A 22,098-nucleotide genomic window follows, 5' to 3' on the forward strand; every position below is an offset into this window, starting at 1 on the left:
GGTGGGGGGCTGGAGGGTGACAGCAGGGCTGGAGCAGTTGTGGGGGGCTAGAGGGTGACAGCAGGACCAAGGCAGTTATGGGGGGGCTGGAGGGTGACAGCAGGGCTGGAGCAGTTTGGAGGGGCTAGAGGGTGACAGCGGGGCCGAGGCAGTTACGGGGCCCAGCAGGCTGCTCATGTTTCCCCTTACTCGTGCTCGCAGCAGGATGCGCCTGGCGGGAGCTGGCGGAGGAGCGGAGCGCTTGCACCGATTTCCCAGCTCAGGTCAGGGCTGCGCTGCCGATGGTTTAGCTTGCCCTAAGCCAGCCCGCTCAGCCACCCTGCATGCCCTATTCCTGGCGCTCCCTCCTGCTCGCCCCTCCGCCCAGCACACAGGCAGCCCCTACTTCTTTGGGTCTGGGTGTCTCATCCTCACGGCCCCAGGGGAGGAAAATAAACCATACCCAAAACATCACCAGCAGCCATTGCCCATGGTCTTTATTTTTATTTTTCCAGAAAAGAAAAAAACCACATTTTACGTAGTTGGTACAAAAACAAATTTTAAAAAAAAATGAAAGGAGGGGAAAAAACCCTGCAGCAACCGGAATATTGGATCTTGCTGCAGAGACTCCAGCAGGAAATCTGCTCTTTGGAAAGTCCGGCTTGGGTGTAACCCCTGAGCGGTGCACAGCCACCCCTTTTATCCCCCCTCCCCCCCACACCCACTTCATAAAAATTCAAGAGTTTGACACAAACAAGCTTTGGTTGCTAGCAGTAAACATGGAGTTACATTCTTCCGTCTCCTAGTAGACAATCTTGTGACTCAAGGCTTTTGCACCAGGGGAGAAAACATCTCTTGAGGGACATCTTTTCCTTATACATTCAGATGCTCCCATACTACACCTTGACCCTGAGTGTGCAGCCTTGTCCACCTGCAGTTCACGCTGTCCCGTAATGCATAGTGCCCGGCACCTGCAACCCTTGCATGGGCAGGGTAGGTGATGATGCAGCAATTTAGTAATTATTGTCAAGATACAGGAAGAACCACAAGAGCAAATGCAATGAGAAGATGCAAATCAAGAAATTCCATCTTTTCCAGTGTGGCTTCCCTTTACAGATAAAAATCCCTGTTTTTTTTTCCCTTGAATCCCGGTACCTTACTGGTCCTGAGGAAAACCTGAGCGATTCACTAGCCATTTACTATTTGCTTTAGTCTAGGACAGGGATGGTTACAGAAGTCAGCTCCCCACACAGGCAGAGTTGCAAGGCAGAGTACACAGAGAAGATCCTGTCTCCCTGGTCCAAAACCTATTAGATGCTTTGGCTATTTTTTTTTTCCTTTTTTTTTTCCCTCTTACTTTTGTAAACAATAATCGAGGAGAATACTGAGAGAAAATGGAGAGATTTACAGAGATATTTACACATACTAGACATCTAGCAGAAAGTCACCAAACCATTAAATTGGAGGGGGAGGGGAAAGGTTCTACATGATTCTTCAAGACAGAAACAAGAGTTAGGGGGGCAGCAGTTTCCCCGGCACAACCAAGGGGACACGGGAAGGCCAGCGGTCCCCCCGCAATGCGACAGCGGGACCCGAAGCCCAGGCTTAGACACGCAACCCAGTGCGCTCTATTGCATTTACCCCGTTCAGACAAAAGCGGTTATCCTGAAGCAGGTGCGTACAGATCCCACAGCTATTCAAGAACTAAAAGGCCTTTCCCCACCCTCCCAAAAAAGAGACCACCACCTCACCATAAAAACTACTGTAGCAGAGCAGGAAAGCAGCTAGGGGAGCGACTCTGTGCCCCGGGCACAGGTAGGGTTTGGGACGGTACGAAACGGCCTCAGCCACCCCCGCGGTGGGTCCTGTTGGCAAGGACGGAGCAGGTGCTCCCTACCTGTCCCTGCCCTGATCTACATCTAAACCTATCGCTACCTAAAAAACAGCAGAAACCGTGCCCGCGTTCTGGCACACCAGCCCGGCGAGGCGTCCTCCCCGGGGAAGGGCCCAGCCGGCCCCCGGGGCTGCGAGGTTTAACGCAGCATCGCCCTCCGCGGCCCAAAACCAGGAGCGCAGAGTTTCCCCCAGCCGCTGTGAGCGGACCCGTGTGCCCGAGCGCGAGCGCGAGAGAGAAGCAGAGGAGAGTCCTCAAAGACACCGGGCTGGGAGGAAATCTGGGGTTGGGGAGCCAACGCAGGCTCTAGCAGCTGTGCCCTTGCCCGTGGCACCGCCTGGCTTCTCCTTCCCCTCGCGCAGAGCTACAGCCCCAAATTCCTCCTCGGTCCAGTGGGGAAGGGAAAGAGACTCTATTAAAATACAGTTCAAAAGAAAACAAAACCCAAACATACCAAAAAACACAACCAAAAAGCTCAACAACACGTCAGTCCACCTAGCGAACATCCAGTGAGGTAGATCTACGCTTCCAATACAAACTTTGTCACGTCTTTGTGCTGTTAGAAAAAACCCTCCTCTCTGTCCAGCACTGGGCTACAGAGGCATTTTATCCCTGAGATTGCTCGAATACCTGAGAATAAGTTGCAGGAGTTAGGTCCTTTCTCTCTCTCTCTCTCTCTTTTTTCTTTTTTTCCTTAAAGATTAAAATATACAAAAATACAAAAACAGAATATTTATATTAAAAAAAAAAACAAAACAAAACCAAAGACGACAAACAAACCCAAAGATACGTCATTCACGCACATCCTAGTGCAGGTTTCACTCGGCGTTGGCTTCGGCACGGACGGGGAGGCTGGAGGAGAGCGGTCCACCGGCGCCAATAAATAAAGGCAAGGCTAGCGGGGCTGCTGGGCAGGGACAGCCGCGGCCGCGGACGGACTGGGTCACCCTTTTGCTCTGCCCGCCGCAGGGACTCGGGCCGGGAGCGTCCAGAGCCCGGTTCGAACACCCAGGCAGGAGGAGCAGAGGTGCGTTTGTATCCCGCATGGATTTGATCCAGACCCGGCCAATGCGGCGTCTAGATCAAGCCACATTTGGGTACGTGGAGACCCTGGAGGTGTTTTATACACAGCATCCGAGGGGAAACTCTGCCAGCAACATCCCAGGGCGCAGGCGCTGCCCCGTGGCCGGGGCCCAAGCAGGGCTCGAGGTTTCCCGGGCCGTTTCCTTCCGGACGCAGCCGAAATCGGGGCTCCGCCGGTTACAGCGGCGGCACAGAAACCCGCGCTGCCCCGGCCGCTCCCTCCGTCCCGGGCACGCGGGGAGGGACGGAGCGGCGGGAGGCGGCAGCGGTCCCCGCTCAGCTCGCCTTCGCCGGGGACGTCGTCCAGGCTGGGCCGGCGCCTCCCTGGGATGTTGCTTCTCTGCTCCTCCTCCCAGCGATGCTACTCACGGGCTTCGTTTGGAGAAGGAACAAACGTGAATCGCGTGCGGCTTTTTTTAAGCTGGAAGAGGTGCGCTGGGCACCGCCTCCCCCTATTTTTGGAGCCATCCCAATTAAAGCAGGGCTTTTCCCAGGCCGCGGACGGCGGGCTGGGCAGGGCCGCCGTGGGACCCTGCCGTCCTCCCTGCCCAGTCCGTCCGTCCTGCCCTCCCTCCCCGCAGCCCCCAGCGCTGCCCGGTGCCTCGTCAAAGCCGTCTCGCCCCGGCGGGAGCCCCCCCCCGGCACCCGCCATCATTCCCGGCTCTCGGGGAGGAGGGCCGGGCTGTGCATTTCCTCCTCCTCGCGGAAGTAGGCAGGTTTTCCCTGCGAGCTGGGTGACTGCTGCGCTTTCGCCGGGCAGTTGGCGACCATGTGGGCGATGCTCTGGCAGAAGTGGCATTTCTTGGGCTGCGGTGGGAGCTTGCACTCTTTGGCGTGGTGATCCAGCCCGCCGCAGTTGTAGCATCTGGGGGGGGGGGGGGCCGGGGGAGAGATTTGAGGAGGAAAAACCAAACGAGGCCGTTGGCCGGCGCGCGTCCTGGCGCAGGGCTGCAGCGCGCCGGCGGGTCCGGCCGGCAGCTCCTGGCCACCGGCCTGGGGCACCCGTCAAATTCTGCCTGCGTCAAGCAGCCGTGCCACGGACACGTCCCCTGCCCCGCACTGCCGCCCCCGAGTCACCCCCTCTCTGTCCGGCGCCCCGTCCCCATCGCAGGGGGTCGCGCACCCAGGGAGGGTGCTGGTGGTCCATCCATCCTTCGGTGGCAGCCCGCTTTCCCGGCGCTCGGAGCACCGCGCGCCCCGGGGCGCCGCTGCGGGAGCCGGGCGGCTGGGCCAGCGCCAGGCTCTGCCGCGGGAGCCGGGTCGGGGAGCTCCGGCTTTTCCGCACGGCCCCGTTCCCAGCGGGGCTGCCAGCACGGGCAGCCGACCCGCGGCCCCCGGAGCAGCTCGCTCTTTGGGAGAGGAGGGCGGCTCGCCCAGCGCAGCCCCCGCGGATCCCAGTCCTGCCCCAGCATGGCCCAGTGGTGCTGCTTGTACCCAGGAGATGGCAGCAAACCCACGCGCCGAAACCAGGGACGTCGGGGACAAAATCAGGGGCACAGACCCCTCTAGCTCAGCTATGGTTGTGGACCCTGCACGCCCGGACCCTGCGCGGAGGGTACCACCGCCGGAGCGGCAACAGGCAGGGGGACAGGCGGCATCTCCGGCCGGAGAACAAACACCCCGAGCCCGGCCTCCGGCGAGGGGCAGCCCCAGCCTGGGCTCGTCCCCGGCTCTGCCCTCACCGCTCTCCCCGCACGGGTGCCACGTTCCCATCAGAGCAACCCGGGGAGAGGGAGCTGGCTGGGCACGGCATCCTTAAATCCCGCACGGGTCTAGGATGGCCACAACCGTTTGCTTCCCTTTTCCTTCCCAATTCCCTTCTGGCCCCTTGGCAAACCCGCTCGTGGCGACGGCCGGGTGCAAGCGCAGCTCCCCAGCAGCCGGCACGGGGAGGAGAGGGGCGACGGGAGCAGCAGCGAACGCTCGGCCAGAAACTCGCCGCGGGGCTGAGCGCCGCCGCGGGAGATGCTGCTAGGACGTCCGGCCGCTTCCTGACCCCCAGCAACGGGCTCCTCTCGGAGAAAATCCCCCCCCAGCCAGCTCAGCGCGGCCGCGGCTCACGCACGCAACGGGAACGTCGGTCCGGCGCCTCCCCGACCTCTGCCCTCTCGCTGCCGCTTTTCTGCCCTTTCCCCAAAAAGCTGCATCTGCCGCTCATTAAAGGCTGAAGGAAGCGTCTTTCCCCGAGGAAGGGCCAGCGCCCGCCGTGCACCCCGGGGCCAGCGCCCTGCCGCCCCGCGACGCTCATCTTCCAGCCTTTCCCAGCGCCAAAGCGGGCAGGATGGGGGTCCCTGCCCGCAGCTCCCTGCCCTCCGGCGCCCAGTGCCGCCGAGCACCGTGGGGACGAGCTCCGTCCCAGGGGACACAAAGGAGACACGGGTGGACGGGGACACTCGGATCTTCGCCCGCGCCGGCCCGGAGCCCGGCGTCCCCTCCCGGCACCATGCCCCGAGGCCGCCCCGACCCCACTCGCCCCTTACCGGTCTCCTTTCGACCTGCGTTTCTGCAGGTTCTTGCCCTTCGGTCTCCTCTCGCTGCCGATGCAGAAGACGCCGCCCGGGCCGGTCACCCGGATGGACTCCAAGCCTTTGGATGACTTCTTGAAGGTGAATTCGACAGCTTCGCCCTCCTTGAGGCTGCGGAAACCCTCCATGTGGAGCTTGCTCTGGGGGAGGCGAGGAAAGGAGGGGGTGAGCGCCGCGCCGGGGCCGCGGCAGGACGGCCCCTCCAGCCGACGCGCCCCCCTGCCAGGCCCTGGTTTTGCCGACGGACATTACCTGGGGCGCAGCCACGGTGCAGAGTGGCGCTGAGCCCCTTGCTCCTGGGCCCGCGACGAGCCCCAGCCCTGCAAGCATCGTCCCAGGGTGCGAGGAGCATCGAGGTCTCCCCCGTGCCTGCCCCCCCCCCCCGCTTCTGCCCCAGCCAAACGATGGCAGCCGGCTCTTTGCTGCCCTCCGCGCGCACTTCGCGCCTCCCCGCGCAGGGGCAGGACCCGCGCGACACAGAGCGAGCCCCCTTGCACGCGTGCAATGGCAAATCCGCTGTAAACCGCAGAGGATATAATACGCTGGTGCAGAAAGCGGGGCCCTACGGGAGGCGTTTGCTCGGCCCTCCCTGCTCAGCTTCCCAGAACAATGAGGAGCTTTTCTCTGGGGCCCGAAGGCTGCGCTTTCCCGGTGTGACCTGGCGAGGCTGTTATCAAAAACATGGCTCTTCTGGCCTTCGCTCACCCCAGGTCTGCAGTCCTTTCGCCCGAGCATCCTTAAACAGCTGCTATGCTGAAGCCCGACGCCACTCGCCCTGGGGTCCCAGCTAACCCCAACCGGAGCATCGCTTTTGCTGCAGCTCTGCTCAGTTAAAACCCTTTAAATGCCCCCCCCCCCCCAAATTAAGCAGCTGTTTAGCCCGGGATCATCTGTGCTGGCTGCATCCCCTTTCCTTCCTGGGACCACCACACCAGTCAACACCCCAAAATCAAACTCGGGAGTTCAGAAAGACCCAGATCGGGCTTGAGTGGGGGGGGGGGCTCCGCTTCGTTTGAGGGGGGCAAAGCAGGGCGAGTAAAGAGCGCAGGGGGCTTTGCCGGCAGAGGAGGAGCAGCTCCACCTCGCCGGGCCCGGCGCAGGCAGCTCCGCTTCGCGGCCGAGCCCGGCGGGCTGCACCGCGCCGCGCCTGCCAGCAGGACCCTGCTTTTTATGAATGGAGCCTCTCGCCCATTCATGGGCTCCTGAGTCACCGTCACGTGGCGCCGCCGCCCGCTCTTCCCGCGGAGCCGGGCGCCGCTGCCCGGCAAGGGCGCGCTGCAGCCCTCGCCCCTTCCAGCCCCGCGGGGAAGCACCCCGAAAAAAGCAGGGAGGGGGGAAACAGAGTCGTCGGTGGGGCTTTTTTTTTTTCCTTCAAGTGGGCTCCTCCAGGATGTGCCTGTGTCCGTGGGCAGGGGAAGGGAACGGGAAGGCTGGAGAAATGACCCCAGAGGCCCTTTTTATAGCGCTTTTCTCCTCCTTTCTTCCCCAAGCCTCTCCCAGGGCTTTGCCCGCTCTGGTCCCTGGGGCCCGGCTCCGGGTCGGCCAGACCCGGCTGGCTGGGGAAGGAGAACCACTCGCGGGGCCAAGCCACCCGTCTGCCCGCTGCGGAGGTTCGGGGCGAGCCAGGCTCCCTCGGACGGGATCACACGGAAACCTCGGCTCTCCGACCCGCTCCCGCTCCAAAACCAGCGCCGAGCCACGAGCCCCCTGACGGAGACGCGTCGGGGTCTCGGGCCGCAGCACCGCACTCTGCCCGCCCGGGGCCGGTTCGGACAGCCCCGTCACCCCCGCCGAGTGCTGCTCGGCTTCGCCCCGGCGCTCAGCGCCCCAGCAGGCGCCCAGCCCCAGCAGCGCCTTCACCCTCCGCCAGGCCGGCTCCGAGCAGGAGCTTCGCGTCCGTCCGGCAAAGAGCGGCAGGCGCCGGGCTCAGCGCCGGCACGAGCCCGGCTTCGCCCCCGCCGAGCCCCGGCACGGGCAGCGAGCGTCGCCTGGGCCGGCACATCCGCCCAGCCCGGGGGGGGGGCGAGGAGGGGGCCGCGCTTCGCTCCCCAGCCCGGGGCGGGGGGGGGCACCCCTGCAGGACGGGGTGGGGGGGCGAGAGGCAGCCGCCTCCCGCAGATCCTTATCGGAGGTGTTTAGCGCCGCAGCCGGCCCAGCTGTGTTTACACTAGCGGAGATGAAAACTGCCAGGCGCTGGCCCCCCTGCTCCGGACCCCGGCACCCAACCACCCCTTGGGGCAGCTCGCGCCCACGGGACGTCCCGACCCAAACGGCCGTGGGGCGCGCCGGTCTCGCCCCCACCCCGCTTCGGCAGGGCCGGCGAGGAAGAGGAGGGCTGAGGCAGAAGCGGCCGCAACGTGACGGGGAAGCTCTTTATTTTCCCGGAGCAGGCGAGGATGGCAACCGCCTCCTCGGCCCCCCGGCCCCCTCCGCCAAAAGGCCAAAGGAAACGCCCTCTCCCCGGGGAAGGAGGGGGGCAGCGGCCGGGGCGCCCCAGCGCTCCCCCCGCCGCGGCCTTTTGAAGTGAGCTGCGAGTGGCTGGTGGTCCCCGCGCATCCCCCCTGCCCCCTTCCCAAAACACACACATTGCTGGCATTCCTCTGTTATCAGATAGGTAATCAAACTGCAGCCCATTGAATTAGCTGCATACCTCCTGCATCTGAAAGGAAGGGGCCCCGAGCCCCCGGCCCGCACCACACACAAAGCGGGAGCCTTCCCAGGCCTCCCCCCCCCCCCCCAAAAAATAAAGAGAGGAAGGGGGGGGGGATTGGAGCGAGAGCCCGGCGCGGCCGGCGAGGGGGCGCGCAGGGAGGGCCCCGCTCGGAGCCGCCACCGGGGCCGGCCAGCGAGAACAAAGGGCTGTCGCTGTCCGCTGCTCGCGCCGGGCAAATTCCAGGAGTTCCAGGCCCCCGGCGGGGGGAGGGCGGCCGGGGCGCACGCGGCCTCGCCGACCCCCGCGCCGGGCAGAGCCGGCCGCCCCTCCGCCAGCCCTGCTGCCCGGCCTTAACACCCAGGAGCGGGTCCCGGGTGGCTTGGACGGGAGCGATCCGGCCACTGGGAGCCCGCCGGGTCCCGCTGCCGCAGTGCCAGGGTTTCAGGCCCGGCCCCACGGCGGCTGCATCCCTTGCAGGGCATCCGTGCGGGCCGGGTCGGTCCCTTGGGGATGGTTTTGGTGAGGGGTGGCGTAGCAGGACCCCAGGCTCTCTTCAGGGCTGGTGTTACAAAGCAGCAGCATCCTCACTATAAAAACCACGTTTAAAGGGTATTTCAGCTCAGCCACTTTGCTTGCCATCATTAGGATCCAGAGTTAACCAACGGGGCGAGGAGCGGCAACACAGGCTGCTCCCCGCCAAGGGGCAGCCCCTGCCGCCCCTTGGCCGGGCCGCCCTCGCACCCCCGCTTTCGTCCGCCCCGGCCCCCCGCGACTCCGCGGTTATTTGCCGCGGACAAAGGCCGAGGCCAGCCCCGGCCCCGAGGTGCTCTGCAGGCGAAGGACGGGCAGCGTTTGGCCACCGAGGAGCCCAGGCGGCCCCGCGGGTGCTGCAGGGGCTTGGCCAGCCCCGGGTCACCATTGTCCCCGCGGCCGCCCCGGACCCCCAGGCGCTGGGGCAGCGCCGCACAAGGCCACATTATTCCCGGGCAGCCCCGGCCGGCCGGTTCATCAAACCACCTTTGTGTGCCGAGGGGCCCGGGGCAGAGCAGCCGCTCCATCGCCCCTCTTATCTATGCATGAAAACGGCATCGCTTTCAACCTAAATCCCTCGGAAAACAGGCCGGCTTCGGATGCCGAGTTCAGAGCGGCTCCAGGAGCGACGGCGAGGCTGGGGGAGCGGCCCAAGGCAGCGCCGGGCACGGCGGCCCTGGGAGCCGCTGCCCCCCAAACCTCGGCTCCCCGCAGCGGCGCAGCGTCCCCGCAGAGCCGAGGGACGCCGGCCCCGGCGCACGCAGCCCTGCTGCCCGCGGTGGCCCCACGCGCCGTTTCCAGCCCGGCTGCGGGAGCTGCGTGATTTTTGGAAGGGGGCAGCTCTGCTGGGGACGCCACCGGCCACAGCCCCGGGGGGGAAATAACCCCCTGCAGCATCTTTTAGCAAGCGCAGGGTTTTCCAGCACTGGGGGGGGCACCGAGCGATGACCTAGCGCACCCTGGCACGAGGCCGGCGGGGAAACGGCGTTTGCAGCCGGCGTGCGTGCCGCGGCGTTGGCGCCCGCCGAATTCCCTGCGCCTTGCCCCCGGCATCGCTTTGCCGGTTTTCCCCGGCGCGGGGGCAGCGCGCTCGCTGCCTGCCGTTCGGCGCCTCGTCCGCGTCCAGGGCGCAGCGGGAACCAGCTCAGATGCTCGGCCTGGGAAGAGGGTCCTGTTGGGCCCGGAGGGCTTGGCGCAGAGCCCCGCAAGTCCCCCTCAAACTTTCCTGCTCCCTCCAGTCCTGCCCTCTCGCGCTCTGCAGCGACGTCCTCGGGAGCTTTTCCTCTTATTCCAATGCAATCAAAATGAAGTTACTCTCCTGCCACGATACAGGTTTAGCTCTGCTTACCCTTTATTTTCTTACAGGGAAGCAAATCAAATCAAACTCTAGATACTGCTTCCGAAGACAAGCCTCCGCCGGGGTCCAACGCGTCCCTTCGGCCGCCCTCCACCCGCCGCTTCCGTTTGCTCCATTTTATTTTTAACCGCCCCTGACGTAGCCAAACCCTCGCTCGCTTTCCGGGCAGGACCCGGCTCGGGGGCAGGCTGGGAACACCCGGGGCCACGGGGCAGCTAATTAGGATCAGCTGCTGCATATTAATTTCATACTCCCAAATTAACTACCCAAGCAAAGCGGGTTCGCGCATGCCGGAGCGGCCGCGCGCCTTCCCGGCGGCGCCGAGCTCGCGAGCCGCGGCCGAATCGGTTATCGGGGCTTCGGATGCGGTTTAGCCTTAAGAGGAGGTAAACGGGCGGGAGGAGAGGCAGGGAAGGGGCTCGGCGCCGCGGGTCCAGCCGGGCCCTTCCCAAACTCGCGCCCCTCGCCCCAGAGACGGGGAGAAATCCCTCTCGTTTGGGCCGTTTTATCTGGGCGACCGCGGAAGGGTGTTTTCTCTCCCTGCCGTCCCCCTGGGGCTGGGGGAAGGGATGTGCCTGCAGCCATCAGTTAATCTTTAGACAGAGACAGGGGGCTTTTTTTGTGCGCGCGGCGAGGGCGGAACGAAGCCGCTCTCCCCGGCGGCCGGGCGCGGGACCCGGCCCCACGCGGTTTTACGCCAGCGGTGATTTTTAAAAGCAACCAAAAAACAAAAAAAAATTTTTTGCTCCTGCCTCCCCTCCCCCATTAAAACAAAAGTGCATTTCGACCCCAAAGGACCCTTTCCAGGCGGGACACGTTTAATGCAGGCAGGGATGGGGCTGGCGGCACCCCCAGGGCGCTCGGCGGCACCCGGGACGCCCACCCCACCGGCGGCCCGGAGCAAAACCGGACTGCGGGATAACCTGGCCTCGAGCCCTCCCGGGGGGCAAACGGAGGAAGGTCACACAGGCAGGGAGGGGGGCAAGAAAAAGGTATCAAGTCTCCCGTGCCCACGTAGGAGCCGTCGGTCCGCTGCACCCAGCCACTTGCCCAAACGGCAGCAAGTCTCCCAATAGGTTCCCGCGGCCCCGCTCGCGGGGGAAACCCGGCCCGGGGCGGGGGGGGGGGCTGCGCCAGCCGGCTCCCGCGGGAAGCCCGGGCTATTCCCGGCCGCCCCCGGAGCCGCCAGCTAGGACCCAGCTCCCCGCCGCTCCCGCAAGGGCAAACGCTGCTTCGCGCTCAGGAACGGGTCCGGCCGAAAGCACGCGCTCTTAAAAACCTCCCGTTCGGGTCGCTTCTCAGCGGGACCCCTCCGGGGCGGCGCTGGGCGGCCGCACGAGCTGGGGTGAACCGCCAGGACGCGGGTCCCCGCCGCCAGCCTTAACCCCGGTGGCCTTGTTCCCCGCGCAGCAAAGCGGGGATAAAGCCGCCCGCCGCCTCCCGCGGCTCCGTCCAGGGCTCGGCGCCTGCCCCGAGCGCCGCCAGGCTCCCGGCCGCCTCCCCAGTGCGCCCGCGCCGGCTCCCCGGCTGTTATTCTTTCTAGGATTAAGCAGAAAGGCAGGACGGACGTCCGAGGCCGGCTTCCTGCCGCGCTCCCCCGCGGCGGCCGAGGCCAACAGGACGAGATGCTCCCGCGGAGGCCACGTCCCGACCGCGGCAGGTCCGACCGCATCCGCCTCGCGGGACCGGGTCACCCCAATGCCGGGGACCAGACCCCCGCAGCCCAGAAGCTCCCCTGGCCAAGGGCACAGGGAGGGCTGAATAAACCAGCTAAAAAATCACCTTTTTCAAGGATTTAGACCTGCCAGGTTGAGGAAAAGCCCCAAGACACGGTGCCGGATGGTGCGTGGCTCCATCCCAGCTCGCGCGGGCTCCCCCGGGCCTGGGAGCAGCGCAGCCCCCCGGGGACGGGCAGCCCCTTCCCCTCCGGCGGTCGAGGCATGTGGGAAAAGGGACCCAGATTCCTGCCCTCTTCCTCTTTCCCGGTTTGTCCTTGCCGGCGGCCGGGGCAGCCCGATCCCCTGCAGCAGGCAGGGCCCAGCGCTGCCGGGACGCTCCGGTAACCGGACGCCCAGGGCAGAGGTGTGAACCCTGGGGCTGCATCCCCTGGGGTAAAACACTGCAGTTTTGGGGTTTTCACCAGCACCAGCTGGATTTATACCGGCTCGAGACCCCCCAGCCCCTTCGTGGGTGCTGCTCGGGTCTCGGCATCCCCAGGACGACCTGCTCCTCCAAGCTTCACCACCTCTGTCTCCTCGCAGCCCCCAAATGAATCTATCTCCAGTGACCAGGGGAGGCATTTTAACCCAAATGCCTCATTTTTGGCTCACAATGAGAGGGAAAGGCAGCCCTGGAGGAGCCCTGTTAGTCTCCTGTCCTGCCGAGATTTTAATCTCTTTGTGATCAGATAAAGGGCGAGAGAGATGGAGACGCGCTCCCCGCAGAGAAGGGCCATTCAGACCTGGTTCCTGTAATAAAGTGATTTAATAGATCTAAAGAGGCCAATTCCCTTCTTTCTCCCACGATTACTTCCTGTGGGTCATCATTCACATATGTAAATGAAGAGGGGAAGGAATGGGTTATCGGGGCTCTGTTAAACCCGAATGTCTGGTTTGGGGCACCGCGTGCGGCACCCTCAGCCCGGCACCCCCAGGCCCCACCGCCCCCCCGCAGCAGAGTTTGGCTTTCGCCCTTCGAGGTCTGGCTCGCTCCCCGGGCAGCGGAGTCGGGTGCCGGCCCTTCGGCAGAGCCTCGATGCCCGACTCGGGGAGCAGGGGCAGACCTGCCCGCTCCCCCCGCCAGGCTCCCGTGCCGGTTTGCTCCCTCTCCCCAGGACGCCGAGGATGGCACAGCCTGGGCTGGTTTCACCCGCGGCTCAGCCGCCGGAGAGAAACGACTTTCCACCGGTAGCAGCCTGGGGCTGGATTCGAGCCTGGTCTCGAGACGAACGGCTCTGCTGATGGTTCCCCGTATGGGCAAACCTACGCGAAAGCATGCCGCCCTTCGCTGCAGGCGCACGGGGCGGCCACACACGCATCACCGCTCGGACAGCGCATGCTGCCTTCCCGGCTCCTCTCCGACACCAGAAACCACCCGCACGGTCCTGCGCGCTCGCTGTGCTCCCCGAACGCACCGAGCCCCCCGCGTGCCACCGGCCGCCAGGGTCGGGGCTCTCCAGGTCCCGGCCGGGGAAGCTGCTGGTTTGCGACCTTCCCCTGGGTGCCGGGACGCACCAGGCAGAGGCAGCCCGGCTTGTTCCCTTTTCCTGCAGAAACGCGAGTAAGAGCAATCGGAAACCTCGACTCTCTGGGGGCAACAGACCCAGGGGAGACTCCTCCGGTTGGCGCTGGGTCACGCCAAATTGCACTGACATGCAAAGCCCCATTTGCTCCCTGCAGGGAGGACCCGATGCTGCGGCGACTGCCTGCAGGGACAGCGGGGCTGTGTGCGCTCCCTCGGCCGATTTGGGGCCCTTGCTCACAACTGGAGCCACGTTTAGGGTCCGGGATAGTAGCTGCTACAAAAGGTGTTTTCTTGCCACGGCTCACCATGCTGCAAATGAAGGAAAAGGGATGCAGCTCTCCCACGTTTGTTCACTTGCTAAATTAGTCCAGGCGGGACAAATCCCATGTGGCTGCCCCCAACCGCACCAAGGAAAACACCTGTGTTTGCTCTGGAGACACCCGTGCCCCTTGGCCAGCGCTCGCCGTGCTGCCCAGCCCCGACGGCCGCCGCTTTCCCACGGGGCTCGCGCAGACCCGGGGCTCTCGGAGAAGGGAGCCAGCGCGTTCGGCGCAGCCACGTTTCCAAGCAAGCCCGACGTCTCCCTCCCGCGCTGCCCAGTGCTTGCCCGATGGCCCCGATTTGGGCACCGTCTTCCAGCCCGTTTCCCCAGCTCCCCCCGACTCGGGTCTCAGCTGCTGCAGGCAGCACCTTCACCCCCGAAGCGGCAATTCCCCTTAGCGCAGGGGCAGGATCACAGAGCAGATGCGCGCGGGGCTTCTCTGCTCAGAAAGGTGCTTGCAGCTCAACCCCGACACAAGACCGTCACTACTATATGCTACTATATGTTATATGCATTAGATAGAAACTATAGGGGCACGTGTGCGACCCCACGTGCCTTTGTGCCAGCCGCAGCTGGGGCGACCACAGCTAGGAAGTGCCCCTCCATCCCCATACAGGGGAGCAGGGCAAGTTTCCAGCAGGACTTTTGTCCCCCAAGAGCGCAGCACGGGGACCGAGCACACGTCACCGCGTTAAAGACCATTTTGTTCCTCTAATTCCCAGGGCCAGCGTCCCAGGGCCCCGAGCAGAGTCAAATCCCCCCTCGAGGATGAGCCACCAGCTGGGGAAAGTCCCATCTCTCCTGCCTGCCCGGCTCAGGGCTCCCAGGATCTCGCACCCAATGCTGGGGGGGGGGGGGGGGGAGAACAGACAGCTCTTTCCCCTTGCCAGCATCCCCCCTCCAGCATGTGCCGCTCACCCTCTTCTCAAGCCGCTGGGCACCTGCTCCCCCCGGATCAGGGCCCCTCGCCCCGCTCTAAAGGGCTCCCCAGGGAACCATGATGAGAAAATGAAATCGCTCCGGGATCAGTTTACAGGGCCGGTCCCTGGAGATGAGACCCGGGCTGCGGAGGGGCGACCGCTGTCCCTGCCCTCCCTCTCTCATCAGGCTGAGAGAGAGGCAGGGGCTGGGGGGGGGAAGCCCCAAGCCTGAGGGGTCCCCAGCTCCCCCGGGGGATGCTGGCATGGGGGGGGCAGTTGCCTCCTACGGAGGCAGCATAGGGGTCCCCATCCTGACCGGCATCCCCTGGGGGTGCCAGGGGCTGCACCCCCTTTCCTCCCCCCGGGCAGGAGCCGTCCCCGCTGCCGCGTACCTGGTGCACGAAGACATCGACAGGGGAGTCCAGCGTCGCGCCGCCCTTGGCGGTCATGGAGAGGAACCCGAAGCCCATGCGGACGTTGAACCACTTACAGATGCCGGAGCCGTGCAGCAGCTGGGGCTCGTTCTCAGCCTTGGGCGAGTCTCCCGCCGGCTCCTCGCCCGTCTTCGCACCTGGGGACAGACCCATGAACCGGCTGAGCTGAGGGGCCGGGGGAGCTGAGGGTCCCCGCCAGCTGCCCCATCCAGGCCCCGGGACCCCCGAGCCTCCCCTCGCAGCACGGCTGCTGCCTGCCTGCCCCGGAGCCCCAGGGAGCCGGCAGCGGGGGGAGCGAGCACCCCTGGAGGGGCCAAATCCTGCTCGGGTCCTGCAGGCTGGCATGCAGGGAAAAGGCACCCCGCCCCATCCCCAAAACAGAGAGATCAGCTCTGCCTCCGTGTGCGCGCAGGGATCGCTCCAGGAGCCCGAGGAGAGGAGAGCAGCTCCTTTCGGCACGACCCGGGCAGTGCCGGGCTGGCAGCCCCTAAGTCCATCCCTCCCTCCCCAAAAAACCCCCACAAACAAACAAACAAAGCACAAAAAAGGAAAATCTCCCCCAAAATACCAACCCGAAATCACCCCGTCCCCAGCAGACCACGCTGGAGAAAGTAGCTCTATTCCCCCCTCCCAAATCAGCAGCCATCCGGGCACAGCAGGAGCCCCCGGTTCAAAACCGACCCCGGCATCCAGGGTCAGCCCCAAACTTCTGGGCTCATCCTGGGACGGGGAGGGGGGGGAAGGAAAAAACAAAACAAAACCCCCAAAAGCCCAAAGCGCAGCCCTAGAGCTGAGGCAGCAGGGCGCAGGGCGCCGGCCTCGCTGGCAGGGCGCAGCGGGCCCAAGCGGGCCGGGCTGCGCGGGGGCCCTGCGGCCGGGCCGCGATGGGGTTATTAATAATCGCGGAGCCGAGGCGGGCTGCGACAATAATATAACTTAACCTGCAAACTGCTGGTTGGAAACAGACCCCATCCCGACACTCGCTTGCAAATTCCGAGCTGTGGCTGTTACCGCCTCCTCCCTCCTCCTCCTCGGCCAGCTTTGAGGGTATCAGCCCAGCCAAAAAAAAAAAAAAAAAAAAAAAAAGAAACCAACAAAAAAAAAACCACAGCTTAGACCCCGACAGGAGGGAGCCGGGAGAGGTTTGACTCCATCTTCACTCCAACAATAGGGGTGGGAGGGAGCGGGAGGGTTTTTTCAAAGGCTCCCAAATTCTCGGAGACAATAGCGGCCCCCGCCGCCCCCGCCCGCCTCGCAACACCCCGGCACCCACCCGCGGGGCCGGGGGGCGCGGGGCCCCCCTCCGCCATCCCGCCGCGCCGGCCCTGCGCCGCCCGCCCCGCCGCTCCGCGGGTTCGAGCCCGCCCGGGGGGCGCCCGCCCTCCCCCCCCACGTGACCCTAATTAACCCCCCCCCCCTCCGCGTTAATAGCGATACATTCCGGGAGGGATTTGGGGAGGGGGAGGTTCTCCCCCCCCCCCCGCTGCTCCAATCAGGGCGAGGCCACCTGTCAAGCCGAAGAAATGACCCCCCCCCCCCGATGCGCTAAGGCCGTGGGACCCCCCGGGGGGGGGGGGGGACGGAGTTTCCCCCTCATTTCTCCACGCTTCCCCCCACCCCCGCGCAAGCGAAGCCACCTGCGACCCGGGGGTCCCCGGGGACACCCGCCGGGGTTGGCCCGGGACAACCGGGCCGATCCTGCCCTGGCAGCCGGGCACCCGCGGGCCCTTCGCCCCCGGGGGGGAGAGGGAAAAAAAAAAAAAACCCAAACGGGTGGGAAAAACTCGCAGGTCCGCGGGGGGCTGCGGCCGCTTGCCGGCGGCGGGGCCGTGCGCTCCGTCGGGCCGGGCCCCCCGCGGACCTGAGCTCACCCCGGTGCTGCGCCCCCAGCCCTCCTCGGGCCGGGCAGCCCTCGGGGCCCGCGACTGCGGCCGGGGGTGGCGGGGCCCCCGCGGGGCCGCGGGCCGCTGCCCCCCCGCGCCGGGCGGGGACAAAGGGCGAGTGACCAGCGCCTCCATTTCCGGTGGCCAGTGCGGAGCGGACAATGCCCCGCTCGCCATCCGGCCGGGCCCGGCGGCGGAGGGACAGCGCCGCCCGCCGCCGCCGCCCCGGCCCGGCCCGGCCCGCAGCGCGCTGCGCCCACGCCGCCGGGCGGGTGGTGGCGACGCGTGGGCTGCCCCCACGGCGACACCACCCAGCACCGCCCCTCCAAGCCAAGCAGGGGCAAACGGGGAGAGTCCCCTCCACCCCCGCAAACGCCCCGTGGGGAGCCGTATCTGCGCTGCCCCGGCGTTGCCCCACGCGGGACTCCCAGCCGCGTGGGCCCCGTTTCTCCGGCGAGCAGCGGGGCACACCCTGCTTGCTAGGTTGGGCACTCTAGGGGGGCGGCGGGACCACCCTGCCCACCCCCTCCTCCGGGCCCCCGATCCCGCGTGGGGACCCCCGCGCGGCGTGGGGGCGCCGCCCGCCCCGGCGTCCGCGCCGCCGGCCCTGGCCATGGTGCTGAAGCGCCGCCGCTCCCTGTCCAGGGTTCTGGGGGCTCCCGCCCTTCCTCCTCCTCCTCCTCCTCCTCCTCCTCCTGGCCCGCACAGCCATCGGGGGCAGGACGGACCCGCCGAGCCCCCCCGCGGCTCGGCCTCCCCCCTTCCCTTCCCGGCAGAGCTGAGAGGCTTCGCCGCGCTCCGACAAGTGAGGTTTGGGGCCAAAAAGGAGCAGCCGGATTTTTATTTTTGTTTTTCATTTTTTCTTTCCCTGTGTCTGCAGCCCTGGGAAAAAAACGGGGGGGGGGGGGGGGGGGCTGCGACCTGCCACAGCGGAGATGAACCAGAGAGAGATACTTGTGGAGACAGGAATTGCCTGTTATCAGCACTCAGCAGGGCTAATAATGGTTCAGGGAAGTTCTCGGGTTGTCCCTGCGCTTTGGGCCGATGCCACGGGGACGGGCGGGGCAGCGGGAGCTGCCAAACCTCCCGATTCAGCACACCAGCCGCAAGGCAACCCCCCCACGAGGGTTCGCGGGGGCGACGAGGACGCGTCCGTCGGGCGCGCCAACGAGCCCCCCCGCCCCCCCATTCTCATTCTGCGCGGTCCGGACACTAATGACTTCTGGTTATTACCGAGCAGTGACGCGGGCCGAGGCTCCCGGTGGCACCGGCCCCTGCGGCGCCGCCTCGGCCCGAGCGGAGCCCGCTGCGCCCCCGGGCTCCCCCCGGCCCCGGCTGGAGGCTCCCGCCGGCCCGGCCCGGCCCGGGGAGCGGCGGGCGCCGCGCTGCCTCTGGCACCCTCTCCCGGCCACGCAGCGGCAGGCCAGCCTCGGGTTCGTCCTCCTTTTGCTGGCTTGCTTGGGATAATTTGGAGGAAAGAAGAAAGAAAGAGAGGAGAGGAGAAAAAAAAAAAATTGAGGGAGACGCTTCTGTGTCTTTTCCTCCCATCTCTCCTTTCCTGTTTCCTCCTCTTCGCTCTTTCCTGCCGGGCAATTTCAGTTGTGCCACACACACCGTCTGCACAATTTGCTCCTGCGCTTTGCTCCTGTTTCACCCCTGGAAGCAGTAAAGCGAAAAAGCCCGCAAGCAAGCCCAGACCCCAGGGGGGGATAACAGGCAACTCCCCCCCCCCACCGTGTTTGTGGGGCTGGGATCAAGGTTTTCCGAGCAGCCCTGAGAAGCATCCCCCACAGCTCTGCACCTTCTGCCACCAGTGGAGGTGACACCGAAACGCCAGCGGCTGCAGGAAGCCCGCCTGGGGACGGACCCCGCCGTGGACGGAGGGCATCCTGGGGCAGGCAGGACATCCTGTAACGCAGAGGGCAGACGGAGGTGGGCAGAGCTGCAGAGCAGCCGGGCGGCTCGCTTGGGAAGGATGTGGCAAGGAATCAGTCCTCGCTTTCTGTGAAACTAATCCTTTGGAAAATAATCCAGCATTGTGCATCGACTTCCTCCCTCCAGCCACTTCCCGTCTTCTCGCAGCTGATCAGGCGCAGGGCCCGGCAGCCCCAGATGCCTCTTTCCTGCAATTCTGTTCAAACTTGGCGGCAAGTTTCTCAACGGCCGCCGATTTGTGCCCGGTCGCCGTGACCGGCTCTTTCTATAACAGCGCCGCAGCCCTGAGCACGGCAGCTTCCCCGTTACAATAAAACCTGGCACTGCCGAGCCCCTGCGACACAGCCCGCAGCAGAGCCAGCCCAGCCCCGCGTAATATTTGTGTGTGTGGCGTATTTGTTTTCGGGGCCTGTTGAATGGCGAACGTGAAAGGGAAGGGGAGTCCTTCCTGTTCTTTCAGAGCCCGTCGCTGCGCTCTGCTCTGCTTCAAGGGAACAGCCAGCAAAGCGGCCGCTTTCACAAATAATGGCTTCATTAGATTGAAAGAAGTGGACAGTGACCTCTCCGAAATGGACTTTCTGACCCCTGCTGACCTTTCGCCCTCGCTCTGACAGCCTGTAAATCTTCCCCCTCGCGGCAAGGCCGGGGCGAGCAAAGCGAGCGCCCCGCCGGAGCGCGGTGCGCCCGTCCCGCTCCCTGCCCGCGCCGGCGCGAGCCCAGCTGCCCGGCGGGGCGGGTGCCCGACGCGCTGCTGCCCGGGGGTCCCGGCCCGCTCTGCCCGGCTGCGGGCAGGGGTCTCCCCGCTCCCAGCGGGATCAGGGCCTGGCAGCGCGTACAACCCGGGTGCACGGCTGGGCGAGCCACAGCTTTGGCCAAAACGGGGACTGGTGTCCTCTTTTCCCCCGCAAGCCAGAGCTGGGACGGGCTCAGGGGAGCAGGAGGGACCTGGGCACTGGGGAACGGGGTTATCAGCGCGCCACGGGCCCAGGAGCCCCTTGGTGGGGGTCTCGCCCTGGCGATCACCGGCTCCGCGCACCGGGAAGGTGCAGCACAGCTCACCGCGCGCGCTGCCCGCCCGCCCGCAGGCTCGCGTGGGGCACGTCAGCCCCTGGGGCTCCTGCAGCTCCTGTCACAGGGCAGACGTGGCCTGATCTGCAGATGGGGAAACTGAGGCATGCTGGGGCTGCACGCTGGGAGCCCCGAGCGTAAGGCAAACCGGTCGACGCGCGGGGCTGGGAGAGGGGGAAGACGGGCCGATGCCTGTGCTGGGCTCCCTGCTCTGGCTCAGCTCTCCGGGCTCCCCCATCTCCCAGCCTGGCACCCATCCCCTGGGCTCTGGTCCCCGGCCGCCAGCCCCGCGCTCCCCAGCGCCTCCCTCCTCCCCAGCCCGTGCAGGGACGCCGCTGACCTTTGGCTACGGAGCAATCAATAACGGAGGCCGCGGAGCCGCTCCTCCCCCCTGCCCTTCCCCCTGCTCCCCCAGTGCCCGCTGCACCGCTCAGCGCCTCTAATGAGCCCCGGCCGTGATTGAGGAACTGTCAGGTACCCCCGGCCGCGGGGTAAACGGGGCCGGGGGCTGCATCGACCCGCCGGAGACACAGGTGTGTTCCCGGGACCGCCGCCACCACCGGGAACCCCCTTCCCCACGCCGCCCTGCACACGCTCCCCGGCACCCGCCGGCGGCTCGGTCCCCCCGGCCCCCGCGTTCGGGGACACGCAGCTCGTCCCCGCCGCGGGCACCGGAGCGCGTCCCCTCCTGCCGCGATCGGGAGCGACGCTCCCCGGGGGCATCGGCTCTTTGTGAGCGAAAGTCGAGGAGGGCGAGGAGCAGGGATTACCGCTGCTGTCTGCCTTCCAACGTGCTTCGCTGCTTTTCTGCGATTTCACTGCATTTTTTTGGACAAGCTGGGAAGATGAGAAATGCGGCGAGGGAGATGATCGCAGCCGGGAAGGATGGGTCGTGCCCAAACTCAGCCTCTCCCCTTTGCATTCCCAGCTCCCTCCGATGACAGCCCTCGGCCAGCAGCGGCTGATTGATTGGCTGGAGAGCGGGGATTGATCAGGATTTCGGCCCCATGCATATTCCTGCTATCTGATAAAGGGAAATCGATAGCTGAAAGAGATATTCCTCGGAGGCCGGCCTCTCCGGAGGCAGCAACCTCGAGCAGATCAAGGCTTGCAAGCCTTTCCTCGCCCCCTAGATCCCCCCAGCCCGGTTCAAGCCCTGCTCCCCCCAATGACAAACCCATGCAGCAGGGCAGGAAAGAGCCGAGGGGCAGGAGAGGGGGCCGGGCTGGCACCGGGGGGACGCAGAGGGGCCGGGGAGAGGGGACAAAGCCTCTGCTCCTGGGTCTCACCTCCCAAAGCATCGGCCGTCCCCAGGTCTTCCTCCTCCTGCTAACACCCTGGCAAAGGGGCTTTTCCTCCTTCTTCTAAGATACAGCGATGCCCCAAAAGCTCTCCTCTCCCCCCCAAGGAAGCAGGGGGGCTCGCCAGAGCTTTCCCGCGCTTGCAAACCCCCTCTGCCCGCCTGGGCCTCCTGGGGAAGCGCCAGGCTCTCCTCTCCTCCCCTGCCCGTAACGGAGGGCCAAGAGCGGGTGGAAAGCCGGGCAGCGGCGAGGACCCCTGGCCGAGGGGATCCTTGGATCCCAAGGCAGAGGAGCCAGCCTCACTCGGCCCGTGCTGGACGCCTCCTGGCCCTGCCAGCTGGGCCTCCTTGCCCGTCTTTCCCCCAGGCTGCAGCAGCTGCCGTCTCGGGTCCTAAGCGGGCCGGGGTCTCGCCTCGCTGCCCAGGCCACCCGGCAAAGCCCCGGGCCCCGCTGCCCCTGCTTTGTGCCTCCCGCTGGCCCCGGGGACCCGGCCTCCCGCTGGGGGTTTGGTGCCGTGGGGGTTTCAGCCCCGCTCCCCCCTCGCCAGCCCGTGCCAGCCAAGGGGGGCGCTGGGCCTTGGCTTTCAGCAGTGCCGCAGCCCCGGGGGTCCCCCCCAGCCGCGGGGCGAGCGGGGCCGGCTGGCGCTCGCGTGCCCCCGGCCAGCTGCCGCTGAGCCGAGTCCTGGCAAAGCAAAGCACTTTCCTTCGGGCAGACGCATCTGCAGCCCGTCACCTCCAGACACCAGCACCCTGCGGAGACATCGCCCCCGGCCCTTCACCGGCGCTGAGGCCTGGAAACTCATTGCAAGCCTGGCAGGAGCTGCCTCCCGCAGGGGCACGGCCGGGGCAGCGCCCTCCAGCCCCCTCCCACCCTGGCGTGCTCCAGCTGCCCCCCATCGTCAGCAACCACACCTGGGGGGGCGAACGGGCACCGGGGCTGAAAAATCCCCTTGAAACACCGCCCGGGGGTG

At 66.0% G+C, this 22,098-nt stretch overlaps 1 protein-coding gene across 2 annotated transcripts; it reads right to left on the bottom strand.

The window, feature by feature from the left end:
* Positions 1 to 119: 119 nt before the first annotated feature.
* Positions 120 to 16,267, bottom strand: LIN28A (lin-28 homolog A). Of its 2 annotated transcripts, none has more exons than XM_068917599.1 (4): positions 16,215 to 16,267; positions 14,900 to 15,078; positions 5,437 to 5,621; positions 120 to 3,821 (listed from the first exon to the last, which is right to left on the bottom strand). In XM_068917599.1, exons 1-4 carry the CDS (start codon positions 16,249 to 16,251, stop codon positions 3,608 to 3,610), a joined length of 615 nt encoding a protein of 204 aa, XP_068773700.1. In that variant the 5' UTR covers positions 16,252 to 16,267; the 3' UTR covers positions 120 to 3,607. The 2 variants fall into 2 exon arrangements, with proteins under 2 accessions (XP_068773700.1, XP_068773701.1); XM_068917600.1 differs by lacking the exon at positions 16,215 to 16,267 and adding an exon at positions 15,883 to 16,116.
* Positions 16,268 to 22,098: the final 5,831 nt, after the last annotated feature.

The sequence above is a fragment of the Struthio camelus genome, chromosome 23, assembly GCF_040807025.1.
Source record: "Struthio camelus isolate bStrCam1 chromosome 23, bStrCam1.hap1, whole genome shotgun sequence".
NCBI classification, from domain to species: Eukaryota; Metazoa; Chordata; class Aves; order Struthioniformes; family Struthionidae; genus Struthio; species Struthio camelus.

Coding starts and splice junctions, on each gene's coding strand:
- LIN28A (XM_068917599.1), bottom strand. CDS start 16,251: ATGGCGGAGGGGGGCCCCGCGCCCCCCGGCCCCGCGG. Junction 15,079..16,214: donor CGCGCCCCCCGGCCCCGCGG/GTGGGTGCCGGG, acceptor GTCTGTCCCCAG/GTGCGAAGACGGGCGAGGAG. Junction 3,822..5,436: donor CGCAGGTCGAAAGGAGACCG/GTAAGGGGCGAG, acceptor CCCCCCCCCCAG/ATGCTACAACTGCGGCGGGC.